The following is an 18,180-nucleotide window of genomic DNA, read 5'->3' as shown; positions in this document are numbered from 1 at the left end:
AAAGTATTACTCAGCAAGTGTGAGTCTATCTTCTTTAGAGCATTTGTAATTTCCATGGAGCAAGGAGGAATGAAGGAGCTCTGGTACTATGGAAGATTTGCAGCACAAAGGAAGACAGATACAATGTATATAAGCGATTGTTGTTATATACCATTCATAGAATGTTAATGAGAGGCCTTTGAGACAGTAATATTAGTTGGTTTCCAGGTAACAAGTAACCTTTTTCTGAAAGTTTGTGACAGTATACGGAGTTAATTGAAACCTATCTACACTTTATTTAAGTAGAGAAGCAGTGTTGTGTTTTATAGCCACTTCACTTATAGAAATCTGCACAAAGAAAGAAGTTTGATGCCGAGGAAGAACAGGTTACAGCATAGCTGGACCCTGAGGTAAATCATGAGAGTTGCAAGGCTGAATGTCTACACCAGTCTAATAAGGGACTGTTAAGGCGGCAGTGTAAGGTGTAGCTGCGTGGAGTAATAGGTTGGGAACATACATTGCTCAAGCAGTTAAAATGTCACCACATCAAAACATCACCACACTAGCTTAATACAGCTGTCATCAGCCAATAATAAACACTCCAGTCTCTGTTAATTGGCTGTTGCCAGCCTAATTCAGTTGACTCAAAATTAACACTGCCCCAAAAACTGGATGTACCAGCAATTGTCAGGATCTCATCAGATTTCATCCTGTGTCCCTTGTTTAAAGAATACTCTGCTGCCGCCAATTTTCAGGCTCTCATAACCTCTTGTGACTGATTGATTGATTGATTTTTTATTGGTCCAGTTTAATCATATAGCACAAATTGTACAATTGATATTGGACAGGTCAAAGATAAGTTACAATAGTACATAGTATTAGCAAAATAGTAGGCAAATTAAAATTAGGTACCTATTACAATTAATTTTGTTACATATTCAGAAATTCTCTGACAGAATAGGAACAGTGCTTTATTAGAAATGCCTTTAGTTTAGCTTTAAATATTTGATGAGTAGTATTTTTTATTTCCTCTGATATCTTATTGTGTAGTATTACACCAATGTTAATTATGCTCCTCTGATAGGTGGTTGTTCTGTGATATTTTTGATGTATATTTGACTCCCTTCTGGTGCTATAGTTGTGTACATTTTTGTTCTGTAGCAGTTTGCCTGTTTTCAGGAGGTAGTCCCTAGTGAACAAGATAGTTTCATAAATGAATAAACTTGGAACATTTTAGAACACCAAACTCAGTAAAATGGGATTTACAGGACTCCATCTTTTTAAGGCCACAAATTATTCTTAAAGTTCTTTTTTGCATTCTAAAAACCTTTACACTGTGAGTTGAGTATCCCCAGAAAATGATCCCATATCGGAATTAGTGAGTGGAACTGTGCATAGTATGCCTGCAGTACTGTTGTTTCGCTTGTTGTAGACTTTAAAATTCTTAGGCCATAGCACACAGATGATAGTTTTCTACACAAGTTATTTATATGTGTGCCCCACTTTAAGTCTTGCTGAACCCAAAGACCCAAGAATTTTGTGACACTTACATTTTCTAGGGGATCATTTTTTAATTGGGCTTGAATAGACATTTGATTAGTTGGAGGAATTAAATGAAAATCAACACACACCGTTTTTTTCAGTATTTATAATGAGTTTGTTTTTGTGAACCACTCAGAAAGTCTTTTCATAGAACTTTCTGCTGTGGACCGCAAAGTTCCTGGACTGGATCCAGTGAGCAATATGCTGGTGTCATCGGCAAACAGGATAGTTTTTGTCGGACTCATATATTCAACTAAGTCATCCACATAAATCAAGAAGAGTAGTGGACCTAAGATTGAGCCCTGTGGTACACCATATTTTATTGGTAATTCCCTAGAAAGAAGGGAGTTGTTTCTTGTTTTATTCATTTTGTTGAATTCATACTGAAGTGATAATTTCTGCCTGCGGTTTTTTAGGTATGAACACAACCAGCTATGTGCTACACCTCTTACTCCTTGTCTTCTAATTTTTCGAGCAGAATGTTATGGTCCAGGATGTCGAAGGCTTTTGATAGATCTGGAAAAATACCTGCAGCAAATTTATGTTGATCAAGGGATTTTAAAATGCAGTCTAAGAATTCGAAAATTGCTGTCTCTGTAGATTTAGACTTTCTAAAACCATGTTGTTGTACTGTAAGAGGTGCATATTTATTTATGAAACTTAAAAGCCTGTCATAGAAGAGTTTTTCTAGAGTTTTTGAGAAGGAACTTAACTGTGACACGGGTCGGTAGTTTGATATTTTTTCAGAAGAACCTTTTTTTAGCAGTGGTGAAACTTTTGCTGTTTTAAAAATATCTGGAAATACACCAGTTTGTAAAGAGAGGTTGAAAATTTTTGCCAAGGGGTTTGCTATGTGGTGAGCACATGCTTTTAATATGAAATCAGGTACTTCATCAAGACCACTTGACAATGATGCATCTGCTCTAAACTGTGTAATTCACTCAACAATCTTTAGTGCCACCAGCCCAAGTGTGTGAGGACAGTCTTTAATTGTGATACATCTTTTGTACTGGTGTCTTCTATGGGTGGTACAACGAGCCAGTCTTGGAGTGGCACTGGTGGTGAGTAGCCCATGTGCTGTCCATGGTAAAAGGGCCCATGTAGGACTATGGTTTCTAGTCTTGTATCAGTTTTCAGTGAGACTCAGCAGTAACAGTAGCGTCTCTCCTCAAGATGGACCCCTGAAATATCAAGTCATGTTGATTTTAGGATCCGGCAGCAAACCTGGAGGAGACTACCAAGAATTATTAAGCCAGGAAAGCCTATGCAAGCTTTTTAATGATAAAGTTACAATTTGGTAATAATATGGGAAATTTCCTTTTAATGATAGATGTTGCTAGCTTTTGAAAGAAGTTATATTTATTTTCGGGAGCAAACTGCTCGCAAAACAGTACAAAAATATAGTTGGGCTGTTGTAGCAAAAGTGCGAGTTCTGGATATTGAGACAGCCAAGTCCTTAGAGATGGCAGGATGGGCTACCTGATGGAAGTTATATCATCTCTGGATTTGGAGGATACTACAGTCTTCCACACAAAATTTGGTGCATAGGGATTGCTTTTGTGTGTGGGGGGGTGGGGCGGGGGGGGGGGGGGGGGGAGAATTAGTGATGAATCTAACTCAGCCCATGTAGTGTAATCATGTCAGCAGTGGTGGTTTAGGCTTGGTAGCAGTGTTATATCATTCCCATTGGCTGCTAGAAAGAGCATTGTTGGAGCCGTGCTAAATGCAGAGACCTGAGGTCAGTAGGAGCAGCCGTTAGATGAGGTTGGAAATCTAGGGCAGTAGTGATGGCAGTGTAAGTGTAAGTGTCAGTAACTGATGTCTGTGTATGTGAAGTTGGGCCTGGTGGTGAATAGGCTGGCCTCTGTAAGGTTAAATTTGAGTACCCAAATTTAATATGAAAATTGATTCTAGTCATAATATGGAAAAGGCCCAGCCCTGTAAACATTGTGCCATCAATTTTTTAGTTGGGGTTTGATTCCAAACAAGGCTATTAATGGGGTAGGATCTGTCTCCAGGAAAAGCTTCGTCTGATGAATGTGTTCATGAGTGTAAGGTCCTGCAATAATTATTGCTATTGCTTCTTTTTCATTTGTGAATAATTTTGTTATGTTGCCATAAACATCTTTGATGCATAAGTTAATGAATGGACTGGAGGACTGTCGTCGTCGTTGTGTGAGAATGGCTCCCATGGTGTAGTGTGTTTCTGTTTTCCATGGAAGTATGTGGTGAGAAATTATGGCAATTGTAGTGCCACCTTGAGCTGCTGTTTGGTGTGGTCACTTAGAGCAAAAAATAAATTTACCCTTTTTTTTCTGCAGCTGCTTCAGTGATTAAGCAACATCTGAGACACTAGGAATGAAGTGTGCCAAGTAGATAGATAAGTAGATAGATGACGTCACCCAATGATGACTGTAACTCTCTCAAGATTGAAAGCCATAGCAAAATATGTATTTTCTCTACATGCTGGTGGGCATTGAGCTGAATTTTTTTTTATTTTTAAAATTTTTTTAAAGATTACATTTTATTACAGTTGCTTGCTCCATGCTACATTAAACATGCAAATTTTACAAATATCCTTTCTGTGTAGTTCCTGTAATAACGATTTAATTTAAATAATGTGCACAAAATGGTATAGGCTACATTAGTTGTTTCTAAAATCTTTGGAAAACCACTCGAGTTCTTGCTATAGCAAAAGGCAAACACTTACAGCTGTATACTTGAAAAGACATGTTGATTATCACCACTTTATGTAATTCATCATCGAGTGGCAATTGTAAATATGGATCAATAAGTCTCTCTGTGAAAAGTAGTAGGCGCATTTGAGACTCCTAAAAAGAACCTCAGTTGAGGAAGGAGATATGAATTGATCACATACTCAGATTTATTATAGATTCAGAGCCACCATAGAGACATATTCTACCATCACCATTACAAGTGACTGCTAAAACTGTGGCTTTGGCACTGGCAGTAATCAGTTTATGACACAAGGTCCACTAATGAGTCCAATCAGTTGTGATATGTTCCCTAATAGTGTCAGGGACTGTCTTTTTTGTTTTGTTTTGTTTGTGTGTGTGTGTGTGTGTGTGTGTGTGTGTGTGTGTGTGTGTGTGTGTAGAGGGGGGGGGGGGGGGAGACATGCAGGGCTGTTGAGGGAAACAAAGATGTGTGTCCGAAATGAGGATGTCCAACCCACTCCACGAGCAAATAAACTTTTTTGGAAGAGATCTTCCAGAGCTTTCAAAGGTATGGTATCTGATACTGAATTCACATTTTACTGAACTGAGAAATCAAACACAATAAAACAAAGTTCAGAAATATTATTAACAGTATGAGTGAACCATTAAAGGTGCTTTCCTAAGTGAAATCAGTATTGTAAATTTCCTTTTAATAAAAACTTGCTGGTGACTATAGTTTAATAATCTGAGGTGCCAAGCTTCAAATTTTGGCACTCCTTGGTGTTACAAATTTTTTTAAATTTACTGAATATACAGATGAAGCTGAATCCACTTCAAATGTTATTGGCAGTGACTTAATTTGTAAAGCAATGAACAGATAATGTGGATCCCAGATGCTGTTGTAAATAATTGAAACCAAATATTAGTTTGTCCTTTGGTACTTTGTGGCCAACTTTGTGACAAGCAAACATTCCATCATACTGAGTATCAAGTGACATTGGTAATGCTGGAGAAGGTAAACATGATTTAAGATTTGTTGCCCTCTGTTCCTAGCGATGACACAGAAGGCAAAATCTGCCTTTTGTCAACTCTGATGTAGTGACGGGCTGTGTAGAACATTGGAACATATTCAACACAGCAATCTGCAGTTGGGTTGACAGCGTCTGCTGCTGTAGGAATTCTAACCTAACAATAATGACATGTTTCTGTGCAAATTGTGCTGTCAAGAAGCCACAACTCTCTGTGAATGGTAAGGAACTGAGGCAGCTATTGGCTTCAATTTCCATAAAAAGTGTAACATACCAGAAGACCATTGGAGAAAAGAAGCACATTGTTAATCTGATGTTGTTAATTGGAAGGTTATACATTGAAGGCAGACCTACCACTCCTCTGATGCTATAGTAAAGGGAACATGTGCCAACAGAGCATGAAGTGATGACCGTGTTTTCAGTGATAATAAGAACTCCTGATATTGCTTGTTCTTGTAATTGTCACTGCATCATTTATATAGGGTGTTAACTAATATGGGGGAAACCTCTGGGAAGTGTATGGAGGACTTAAAAAGAAGCAAAAACAATTTCACATGCACATATGGCCATTTTTTAAAAATTTTCTTCATTTCAGTCTTTTTGTTTTCAAGTTTCCAGCTTGGTCCTATTGGTTGTCTTCTGATGGCTAAATGAAATGCTCAATATGTCTACCATTAGTGTTGTCAGTAGCTTCTAAATGCCATATCATGGATCGTCATACTTGCTCCTGTATTCCAGGTGTCTCCTGTATCTACTGAAATTGTTCTTGAACACAGTGGACAGAGATTGCCAATATTCGCAGTAGGTCTTGAATAAAATATGTTCTTAAAATGCTGGAAATTTGAAAACAAAATGACAAACAAAGTAAACATGTAACAACAAAAAAGAATCTGTAATGAAAAAATTAAAATAATTGACCATATGTATATATGCATTTTTTTGGTTCTTTTCCCCCAGAGGTTTCCCACATATTAGTTAACACTCTGTATTTGCAGCTGAAGACTGGGCCAAGGATGCATTGAGTCAATTTGGATGTCTTGTCACAACTGTTGCTGGTCTGCAGTATGCAGTTGTTAGCACAATTGGCTTGCATTTGGGAGGGCAGTGGTTCAAACTCGCTTCCGTTGATCCTGATTTAGGCTTTTGATTGACTTCCCTAGCTCACTTAGGGAAAAGCTGGGATGGTTTCTTCAAAAGTGCACGGCTGCTGTCCTCCACTATCCTTTCATAATCTGAGCTTGTGCTCCATCTCTAATGACCTCATTGTCGATGGGACATTAAACACTAATCTCCTCCCGCCCCCTCCTCCTCCTCCTCCTCCTCCCCCTCCTCCTCCTCCAGTGTGCAATTTATGTATGGAACACAATTGTTCACAAACCATTACAAAAATATGGCAAGACCGTCGTAGCACAAATCACTGTTCTCTATATGAAGAGAGCTAAGTTGGTAGCTGTGGATGGTATGCCGTAATGTAGCCAGGCAGTCATAGCACTGCACTGCCCATGATTCCTAAGGAGGAACCATTAGTTTACATTTGGTTCCTCATTGTAGAACTGGGCTGCCATAGCTGTGGCTACAGTTTCGTAATGGAAGTGAATGAAACTTGTATTTTTAGGCAGATTGGCAAATATGAGCAGAGTAACATGTAACAGTGGCAGTAATAACTGAATTAAGCAGACATGTGACTAAGTGCAGTGGCATACAGAGGTGGCATACAATGATGGGACGGTGTTCAACTGATCTCCGGGAGTGTGCAGGATAGTAATGTGACTTCATTTGGATGGCTGCTTCTGGGTTCTTGCTGTCAAAAAGAGAGAATCTCTCTGCCAGGTAGAAGATTATGTTGTCTGGCATGTCATTGCTGAATTCAGATGTACTAGTCTAGGTATTTTAAGTTTAATTGATTTTTATTCAGTATTTGGTCACGACTATTGTTCTTTATTTCAATTGACCAGGTCTTCCATTGTGCATGGCTGCATTGTGGATGATATACAGCTGCCAGACTGTTGCTATAACCATGCACTGTAAATTCTTTAAGTAACCCTGTCTTTTACTTTATATTGTTTTTTATTTAACAATAAATAAATAAGAAAAAACTAAAGGTACCTTACATACTAACTTCCTCCCCCATGAACCATGGACTTTGCCGTTGGTGGGGAGGCTTGCGTGCCTCAACGATACAGATAGCCATACCGTAGGTGCAACCGCAATGGAGGGGTATCTGTTGAGAGGCCAGACAAACATATCATTCCTGAAGAGGGGCAGCAGCCTTTTCAGTAGTTGCAGGGGCAACAGTCTGGATGATTGAATGATCTGGCCTTGTAACACTAACCAAAATGTCCTTGCTGTTCTGGTACTGCGAACAGCTGAAAGCAAGGGGAAACTACAGCCGTAATTTTTCCCGAGGGCATGCAGCTTTACTGTATGATTACATGATGATGGCGTCCTCTTGGGTAAAATATTCCGGAGGTAAAATAGCCCCCCATTTGGATCTCCGGGTGGGGACTACTAAGAGGACGTTGTTATCAGGAGAAAGAAAACTGGTGTTCTACAGATCGGAGCGTGGAATGTCAGATCCCATAATCGGGCAGGTAGGTTAGAAAATTTAAAAAGGGAAATGGATAGGTTAAAGTTAGATATAGTGGGAATTAGTAAAGTTCGGTGGCAGGAGGAACAAGACTTTTGGTCAGGTGAATACAAGGTTATAAATACAAAATCAAATAGGTGTAATGCAGGAGTAGGTTTAATAATGAATAAAAAAATAGGAGTAAGGGTAAGCTACTACGAACAGCATAGCGAACGCATTATTGTGGCCAAGTTAGGCACGAAGTCCACGCCTACTACAATGGTGCAAGTTTATATGCCAACTAGCACTGCAGATGATGAAGAAATTGATGAAATGTATGATGAGATAAAAGAAATTATTCAGGTAGTGGAGGGAGATGAAAATTTAATAGTCATGGGTGACTGGAATTCGAGAGTAGGGAAAGAGAGAGAAGGAAAAGTATTAGGTGAATATGGATTGGGGGAGAGAAATGAAAGAGGAAGCCGCCTGGTAGAATTTTGTGCAGAGCATAACTTAATCATAGCTAACACTTGGTTCAAGAATCATGAAAGAAGGTTGTATACACGGAAGAACCCTGGAGATACTATAAGGTATCAGATAGATTATGTAATGGTAAGACAGAGATTTAGGAACCAGGTTTTAAATTGTAAGACATTTCCAGGGGCAGATGTGGACTCTGACCACAATCTATTGGTTATGAACTGTAGATTAAAACTGAACAAACTGCAAAAAGGTGAGAATTTAAGGAGATGGGACCTGGATAAACTGACTAAACCAGAGGTTGTACAGAGTTTCAGGGAGAGCATAAGGGAACAATTGACAGGAATGGGGGAAAGAAATACAGTAGAAGAGGAATGGGTAGCTTTGAGGGATGAAATAGTGAAGGCAGCAGAGGATCAAATAGGTAAAAAGACGAGGGCTAGTAGAAATCCCTGGGTAACAGAAGAAATATTGAATTTAATTGATGGAAGGAGAAAATATAAAAATGCAGTAAATTAAGCAAGCAGAAAGGAATACAAAAGTCGCAAAAATGATATAGACAGGCAGTGCAAAGTGGCTAAGCAGCGATGGCTAGAGGACAAATGTAAGGATGCAGAGGCTTATCTCTCTAGGGGTAAGATAGATACTGCCTACAGAAAAATTAGAGAGACCTTTGGAGAAAGGAGAACCACTTGCATGAATATCAAGAGCTTTGATGGAAACCCAGTTCTAAGCAAAGAAGGGAAAGCAGAAAGGTGGAAGGAGTATATAGAGGGTCTATACAAGGGCGATGTACTTGAGGACAATATTATGGAAATAGAAGAGGATGTAGATGAAGATGAAATGAGAGATAAGATACTGCGTGAAGAGCTTGACAGAGCACTGAAAAACCTAAGTCGAAACAAGGCCCCCGGAGTAGACAACATTCCATTAGAACTACTGACAGCCTTGGGAGAGCCAGTCCTGACAAAACTCTACCATCTGGTGAGCACGATGTATGAGACAGGCAAAATACCCTCAGACTTCAAGAAGAAAGGAGGTGTTGACAGATGTGAAAATTACCGAACTATCAGTTTAATAAGTCACAGCTGCAAAATACTAACGCGAATTCTTTACAGACGAATGGAAAAACTGATAGAAGCCGACCTCGGGGAAGATCAGTTTGGATTCCATAGAAATGTTGGAACACGTGAGGCAATACTGACCCTACGACTTATCTTAGAAGAAAGATTAAGGAAAGGCAAACCTATGTTTCTAGCATTTGTAGACTTAGAGAAAGCTTTTGACAATGTTGATTGGAATACTCTCTTTCAAATTCTGAAGGTGGCAGGGGTAAAATACAGGGAGTGAAAGGCTATTTACAATTTGTACAGAAACCAGATGGCAGTTATAAGGTTCGAGGGGCATGAAAGGGAAGCAGTGGTTGGGAAGGGAGTGAGACAGGGCTGTAGCCTATCCCCGATGTTATTCAGTCTGTATATTGAGCAAGCAACAAAGGAAACAAAAGAAAAGTTTGGAGTAAGTATTAAAATCCATGGAGAAGAAATAAAAACTCTGAGGTTCGCCGATGACATTGTAATTCTGTCAGGGACAGCAAAGGACTTGGAAGAGCATTTCAATGGAATGGACAGTGTCTTGAAAGGAGGATATAAGATGAACATCAACAAAAGCAAAATGAGGGTAATGGTATGTAGTCGAATTAAGCCAGGTGATGCTGAGGAAATTAGATTAGGAAATGAGACACTTGAAGTAGTAAAGGACTTTTGCTATTTGGGGAGCAAAATAACTGATGATGGTCGAAGTAGAGAGGATATAAAATTTAGGCAAGGAAAGCGTTTCTGAAGAAGAAAAATTTGTTAACATTGAGTATAGATTTAAATGTCAGGAAGTCGTTTCTGAAAGTATTTGTATGGAGTGTAGCCATGTATGGAAGTGAAACGTGGACGATAAATAGTTTGGACAAAAAGAGAATAGAAGCTTTCGAAATGTGGTGCTACAGAAGAATGCTAAAGATTAGATGGGTAGATCACGTAACTAATGAGGAGGTATTGAATAGAATTTGGGAGAAGAGGAGCTTGTGGCACAACTTGACTAGAAGAACGGATCGGTTGGTAGGACATGTTCTGAGACATCGAGGGATCACCAATTTAGTATTGGAGGGCAGTGTGGAGGGTAAAAATTGTAGAGGGAGACCAAGAGATGAATACACTAAGCAGATTCAGAAGGATGTAGGCTGCAGTAGGTACTGGGAGATGAAGAAGCTTGCACAGGATAGAGTAGCATGGAGAGCTGCATCAAACCAGTCTCAGGACTGAAGACCACAACAACAACAACAACAACATACGAAGAGATGCAATATACAGTATATGTCATTGTATCACATACTATATGTTGCATCTCTCAGTATGTAAGGTACCTCTAGTTATTTCTCATTTTGCTATAATAATGTACTGTAAATTCTTTAAGTGTTCGTGTCTTTTACTCTATAAGATATTTCCACTTCACAAAAAATAATAATAAAAAACTTAATGTACCTTACATACTGAGAGATGCAATATACGATACATGTCATTGTGTAACATACTGTATATTGCATATCTCAGTATGTGGGTACCTCTAGTTAGTTCTTATTTATTGCTCGCGAACTAGGAAATTGAAAGATGCAAACTGGTGCATTGTCATGCATTATTGTTGTTTATTATATCATTATTCTGGGTCGCAGTGACTGATTTTATCCAGAAATTGAATCTTTGTAATAATGAAAGAATAATGCTTTAGTTAGTATTTATCAGCTACATTTTGATAAATTTCACATATTTGTTTTTCAGTTTTTTGTGTGTTTGTAAGTTGCTCTGCCAGACTGCAGATATATACTTTTCATATTAGGTGTCTGTAAGGCAAGCAGACCAATGGTATCTGCTATAGGCAGATCAATCCAGGACTTGGAGAGAACTTGTTAGTGAGTCACTTGAACATATTTGCATAACTTTTTTTATGACTTGATAGTATCTCATAATTTTCATGATGTTACACGGATTTAGATATTCCCAGTTAAAGAGCGAAGAAAGGAGGTTGAAAGAGATAATTAGTGATGAAAAATAGTTGAAGAAATTTCTTTTCTTGTCTGTTTAAGAAAGGCGACGTTTGCGTGAAGATGAATACCCTTTGTTAGTACGAGTTATGTTGGGTCCCCATGAAGATGTTGCAAAGCTATTTTTAATGGATAAACAGAATACAGAAGAAATCAGCAATGAAGTGGCTCAGTTTCTAAATCTCAGCATTACAGAATGCCGTGCTATTCTTATGCGTTATCAGGAAGAGGAAGAACGAGAAACAAAACGCATCAAAGCTAAGTAAGAGACACACATTCACCCTAATTTTAAAATTCTTATTGTTGTTAGTGTGCTATTTGACAGCTATGAATCATGTTGATCTATTTATAACTTTTTGAGTACAATTTAAACTTTTTCAGATATCGGGAGATGCGTAGACGAATAAGGCAAAGAATGGATGATCTTAAGGTAAGGTTATGATATTTTGATTTTTCTTTCTTGGTTTGGACTGGGTGGATAGCAGCTGTGAGGAAGATCTGCACATATTCTCCACTTCACTGCAAGTTTATTTTTTCTGTGTAAATTGTTGTTAAAAAGTCAGCAATATAGTAGAACTAAAAGAAGAAATGTACTGTTAGGTGTGCTTGGTCTGAAATAAGTGCTATCTGCAAGCTGAACACTGTGTTAGTTTTGAGTGGCTTGTAACTTCAGTAGAAAATTTGTGAAACCCCTCTGCAACAGAAAGCAATTTCAGCATATAGTGTCATGTTTCCACAGTGCAATAGTTTTGGCTCTGGAAGCTGTTCTGTGTGGTGTATTACTGATTACAATAAGTTTGTATTAGTGTCTGAAGTAACTTGATGAGGTCTGATTATGTTATTTTGTGATAGATCTGCGTGTCTGAAGTGTTATGTAAGTATTATTATGAGATATTGATTAATTACTTGTAATGCTTTATGTAACTTGCATTTGAAGCTGGATTTATATGTAAGGCAGCATTCTACTCAGTTCTGCATATAAGGAGCAAATGTTTATGAATTAACTAATGTAACATAACTAATACCATCTGAGAAGAAAAAAAAAGTAACATTGCTCTGGCAGTTTTAGTTTTATGGGCACATGAGTATTGCTGTAACTGTTTTCTTTGGTTGGTGTCATCTGTGAAAAAGTGGGTAAAAGGCACCATTTTCATGTACAGAAACATTATTTCACTCCCAGATCTGTGATGTAAGTGAATTAATTACCTTACATCCTTCATTTACTTGTGTTGTACTGCCAAAAATGTTTGATGGACACAAAGCAATCAGGAGATTATTTGCCCTTTGCATGAAGTTAAATTTCTCATGATGTGAGGGAAGGAGGTGAGAGTTGTTGGACTCATAAATTATTAGATACACACACTCCTCAGAAAGTCCACAGCTCGTGGTCTAGTGGTGAGCGGTGCTGCCTCTGGATCACGGGGTCTTGGGTCTGATTCCCAGCCGGGTTGGGGGTTTTCCCTGCCCGGGGACTGGGTGTTTGTGTTGTCCTCATCATTTCAGTTGGGACTTTGTACAGATGTTGATGACTGCGTAGTTGAGTGCCCTACAAACAAAACATCGTTGTCATCATCATTATCATCATCATCAACTCCTCAGAAAATAATTATATATCACTGCACAGTGTACAGTGTTTTTCAGTTCACCCCCCCCCCCCCCCCTTTTCCTCTCTTCCCAGAAGTCACTATATCCCTTGTTCTTTCATCAAGTAAGTCTTGGCATTAGGATGCTCCTTGTAACACAGAACATTTGAAAATATTTTCAGCAGTACGAGTCTTACATTTTTCAAACACTTTTTGTGAAACACTACCTCATAATTAAATGCAGATGCTTTCATTTATAAATGAGATTTTGCTTTTAGCATGAACACTTGCAGCACAACAAGGATTGCACTAACAATGGAGTATGTTTTCCTACTTCAGAGCCAACTGAAATTATGTAGCTAGTTAACCTATGACTGTGTAAATGGTGTTTTGTGAGATATATGGCGGAGAACATTTGGAGGAACTGCAGTTTATTATTTCTTAAGTGTCTCCTTTACAAACAAGAAATAAAGACCTGCAAGATTTAATGATTAATAGTGAAAATCTTACATACTCTGCATCGCATGTTAGTACTAAAATCACTTTGTTTATGTGTCAGTTACTACCTTTGTGTTTTGCTTGTGTCTGGTCATGATGCCACATTCTGTTTTTTTAGTGCTTATTTATTTTCTTATACACTTCTTATTTTCTTACACTATTGAAACTAACAAGAAGTTCTTAACACAGTTTGTTATGGATGAGAGTACAGGATACATACACTCATAAAATGGATCTTTTTCACTGTTTCTATGCAGAGTTCATCATGGAATTAGTGCTGTTTGGTCGTTTTGTCACATGTCTTATTTGTATGTCACAAATCTATTTATTTGTAGTGTAAGACGAACAAAAACATGAAGGATTTAAGATATGGTTTTAGGTAAAGACTGTTCTGAGCATTGTGCTGACAAATTTTGGTCTCAAGTAATAATGAGGGAAATGTGTTACACTATTCAAAAAAGTTGCCCAAATAGCTATCTTTGCTTTCATATACATTTGTATCCATACCAGAAAAACATGTGTTTGTCAACAGAGATGATGCAGGAAATTTTGTATTTGAAAAAGACATTTTTATATTTTCTTTTTTAAATTTATTCATTGTAATGACTGGGCAAAAGGATTATCAGACCTAGAGCATTACTTTGATAAATTTACGTGATTAAACCTTTTTAGTTTTTTTTAATACTGTACCATATTGTGTGCAGATAACACCACATGTTTCATCTAACTGTTGTGCTGATGATTGTTCACGTTGCCAGGGGTTGTATGTTCTTGCTACCCTGTGAGATGTTCATGTGCAGCAATCAGATCAGACCACATTTCCAACAAGCTTTTCACCATATTAACAAGAAATAGTTCATCAGGGCTCCAAAAGGGTTTTCATGGTTTAATCTACCATGGATAACTAATGGAAAGAAGTTTGGCAAAAATACTCTTTTTGTGATGAATCATTAACTGAAATTTTACGTCATAGAATATGAGATAATCACACTTTATATTTCAATATAAACTGCACAGTCATCTTTGCCCAAGACTTCTATAGAAGGTGTGTTTCTTGGTACATTAATATGTCACATGCAAATAAATTTATTACATGACTGGAAACCGACTAGACGGCTGCTGAATAGTTTTTAACTTTATGGATTTAGAATTGCACAATATTTTGAATCTTTTTCAGTACTAGTGGAAATATACTCAAATTTATGTTGGAGGCTATGTGAAAGAAAAAGAAATATTATTTGAGACAATATTACATTTTCTTATGAAGAAATACTAATTGAAAATTGGTTAATAACATCATTAATATTGTCATTAATTTCATTCAAAAGCCTCTATTTATTGCAAGTTAGTCTTTTTTATATGTAGTACAATGTTTTATATTGTATGGTCAAAGATGAAACTGCAGATCTCACTGTCATGGGAACTGTCAATTCAGCTTTTTTGTATTTTGGGACAGTAATTCCAGTCATCTAGTAGTGTATAGTTACAAGTCTGTAAGACTTAGCTGAAATACTTAGTTCCTTTCATATAATCATAAGTAATAATTATTTGCATACATTTTTGAGCTGTTTGTGCATTATCTGTTTTTGAGATATATACGGTATTCATATGTTATTGTTATGTTAGGGGCATGTTTTAGACAGGCCATTTGTTAATACTCTGGGCTGTTTGTTAAAAACTCCTGCAGCCATCAGAAGAAATAAACATTTTTGTGTATCTCTTTTTGTTTCAAATGGTGCTGTGTGTGTATATGTCGAGATAGTTAACTCTCCTTTTCTTTTTTCAAAGTAAAACTTTTCGATGTGTAATAAGATACCAGAAAGTCCTAAGTGTAATGCAAAGAATGGAAGGGGTAAATGTAACCACTCACTATATATTGGAGACTGTGAGCAGTTGAGTTGCAAGGCACACTTGCAGAGAGACTTGCCTGAGCACTGGATTTTTACATCTATTTTTGTGTGTGTGTGTGTGTGTGTGTGTGTGTGTGTGTGTGTGTGCGCGCGCGCGTGCATGCGCGTGTGTGTGTGTGTGTCAGAGAAAGAGCATCGTCTGGAAGCTTTCAATTTTATTTATGTCTGCTGCTCAACACTTCAGCGACACAGTGAGTGGTTACCTTTATTTTTAGATGTACCATTCATTTATTTTCTTCCGAGAGAGAGAGGGGGAGAGAGAGAGAGAGAGAGTGCACATGTTGTAATAACAATAAGATAATAGATAAAATTTGTAAAAGGACCATTGTGTGTTACAAATTAGATGCTTGCAGAGGATAATGTAGAGTGTAATGTGCATATATGAAAGCATCATTTTACAGAAATATTTTATTTCACTTAATTTTTGATACTGAAGCATACATGCTGTTGTTGTTTGAAGCATTAAATCATTAATGATAAAAAATTTGAAAATAACTGAAAAGTCTAAGATCTTGTTGAAACTTCAAATTTTTGATTGACCTGTTATGGATACTAACATACATCACATATATTTTAGAGACTTGTAATTTCACTTACAGTGAAAATTTAAATTTTTATATAAAACAGGGATCTTTTGCATTTACCTTGTCTTACAGCATTTCATGGGACAGTGAAAGATTTGGGTGTAGAAACAGTGATTGTGTTTTGTGTGTCACCATACACTCCCCATTACAGTTAAATCATTATGTATATGGTTGAGAAGTACACACATTGAAGTATCACTTGTTACAGAACTGTAATACTGCTGTTGATATATATGGGTGAAGAACTGTTAGTTCAAAAGAATGAAAAAGAGTAAACTTGTTGAAATTCATGAAACAGTTTTTTATGATTGACAAATTAAAGAAAATATGGATATTAATTAAGCTTTAATATACATTTAAAACAGATTACTGTGAGAAGCAAATTTTGCATTTCATTTATAGAGCTAGAAGCGACGTAATAATATTGTCATACTTTTAAATTTTCAGTGTAAGTGAAAACAGTTATTTGTAAATATATCTCAGACAGAAGAAGAAATGTCTGGTTCAGAGCAACATAATACTAAAGTAATTGCATTCTGTACCTTGCAGTTATGTTAACATTTCTAAGAGCATGTTATCTGTTGAGTAACTGACTGATGTAATGACTTAAGTGTGAATGAGATGACTATTTCTCATCTGTTGTTTTGTGTGCTGGATTGTACAGCAGCAGGATCTGTTTGAATTACGATTGTGCTGCTTCACTTGTTTCTGAAATCACACGATTGCATTTAGCATAAAGGAACTGGATAGTGTGTGCTGGAATCATGGACTGAAGTTGTTAATTATATTAATGTAGGAATGAAGGAGTATAAGAGTGTGTGCATGATTTGTAACATTTTACTGTTTTTGTTTTTGTAAGAGGTACAGTACTGATTACTAACAAATATGCAGTACAACAAATTCAGTACATGGAATTGAATCTCTGTTTAATCGTGCAAGTATATTAAGTGTAATACCTTGCGTATGAAGTTTACATTGACAGCTGTCATTTGTTTTGAAATACATGTGCTATTGAAGGAATATTGTGGACTGTTATTAGTGAGTAATCAATTTACAGCCTATTGTGTTCCGTAGCATATGGATTGTGCTTTTGTCTGTAGTATTAGAAAACTGAGTGGTTGCATATAGAATTCTTTGTGCTGTTACTTCAATAAATGTGTGTCATATTTTGAATGAAAATATCTAATCCATTTAATTTGTTCCCTTGGTTAGATATCTTACAACATAGCCTGATAAAATGAAGAGAGAAGAGTTTTTTCCCCAGGGTCTTATTTACAGAGGATAAATAACTTGTTTTTCTCCCTGTAAAATTGTTTCAGTGGTATTTACATTTATGTAAAATGAAGCAAAGGCACCCACTCACCTATAGCTCTGATTGATGTGTCGCACATAGGAACATACAACAGAAAACAGTATTTTCACTAACTTTGGAGCTTTTGCTCTTTCTCTAATGGAAGTACACTCATTCACACACAGACCCATGCAGACATCCAAGCATACACCCACCGCCATTGCGAGACTGCGTGTTTCTATGTACCGCACACCAATCAGGTGAGTGGTTGTTTTTCCTTTATTTTAAGTCCTATTCCATTCAGGAATTTCCATTGAATTTTTGTTTTTGATGTACATAATTGTAAACAATTTTGTCTTTGTGAACTATGAAAGTAATGTGCGTTAATTATTTCGTGTGGTATTTACTAAGATATAGATTGATGTATGTTGTAACCAAATATATCTTGCAATTATCTGTTTTTCTTATAAATCATCTGTCTGCCATTCCATTTCTATGATAGACTTTTCTGTATGAAAGCAAAGCAAGAATTGCACTGCCAGCCAAACTGCAGTTTTCTAAGAAAAATCTAATCATTGTACAAATCTGTTGAGTTACGTATTAAACAAGCAATGTGCCCATGACTGCATAAAAACTTTACCTGCATTTAATTTATCAGTGTACATTTTATACCGCATTGTATAAATATCTTTTCTTGTAGTATTAATTTTGATTTTGCAGTAAAGTTAACAGGAAGTAATGTATATTTTTCTTTATTCATCTTCCTTGTGTGTGTGGGGTCTGTTTTTGATGAAGGCCTTGTTGGCCAAAAGCTCACTTTCTGACAGTCTTTTTGTTGGTCCTGTCTGCGACTCAGCATCTCCACAATTTGATGAGTAGCAACTACCCTTTTCATAATATAATTAAACAGACAGAAACATGAAGATATGGAGAAGCTTTCATCACACTTT

General features: G+C 37.0%; 1 protein-coding gene across 1 annotated transcript in view; it reads left to right on the top strand.

Moving 5' to 3' along the window:
- The window catches only part of LOC126415861 (uncharacterized), a 76,256-nt gene extending 58,287 nt beyond the window's left edge, over positions 1 to 17,969 (top strand). Inside the window, exons 8-9 of the mRNA XM_050083462.1 lie at positions 11,407 to 11,626; positions 11,746 to 17,969. Coding sequence (XP_049939419.1) covers positions 11,407 to 11,626; positions 11,746 to 11,806 — 281 coding nt within the window. The 3' untranslated portion in view covers positions 11,807 to 17,969. The remainder of the gene's footprint in view (positions 1 to 11,406; positions 11,627 to 11,745) is intronic.
- The last annotated feature ends 211 nt before the right edge of the window (positions 17,970 to 18,180 follow it).

This window comes from Schistocerca serialis, chromosome 1 (genome assembly GCF_023864345.2).
Source record: "Schistocerca serialis cubense isolate TAMUIC-IGC-003099 chromosome 1, iqSchSeri2.2, whole genome shotgun sequence".
Taxonomy (NCBI): Eukaryota; Metazoa; Arthropoda; class Insecta; order Orthoptera; family Acrididae; genus Schistocerca; species Schistocerca serialis.
The sequence above is the reverse complement of the archived record's forward strand: the minus strand, read 5'-3'. Positions and strand labels throughout refer to the sequence as shown.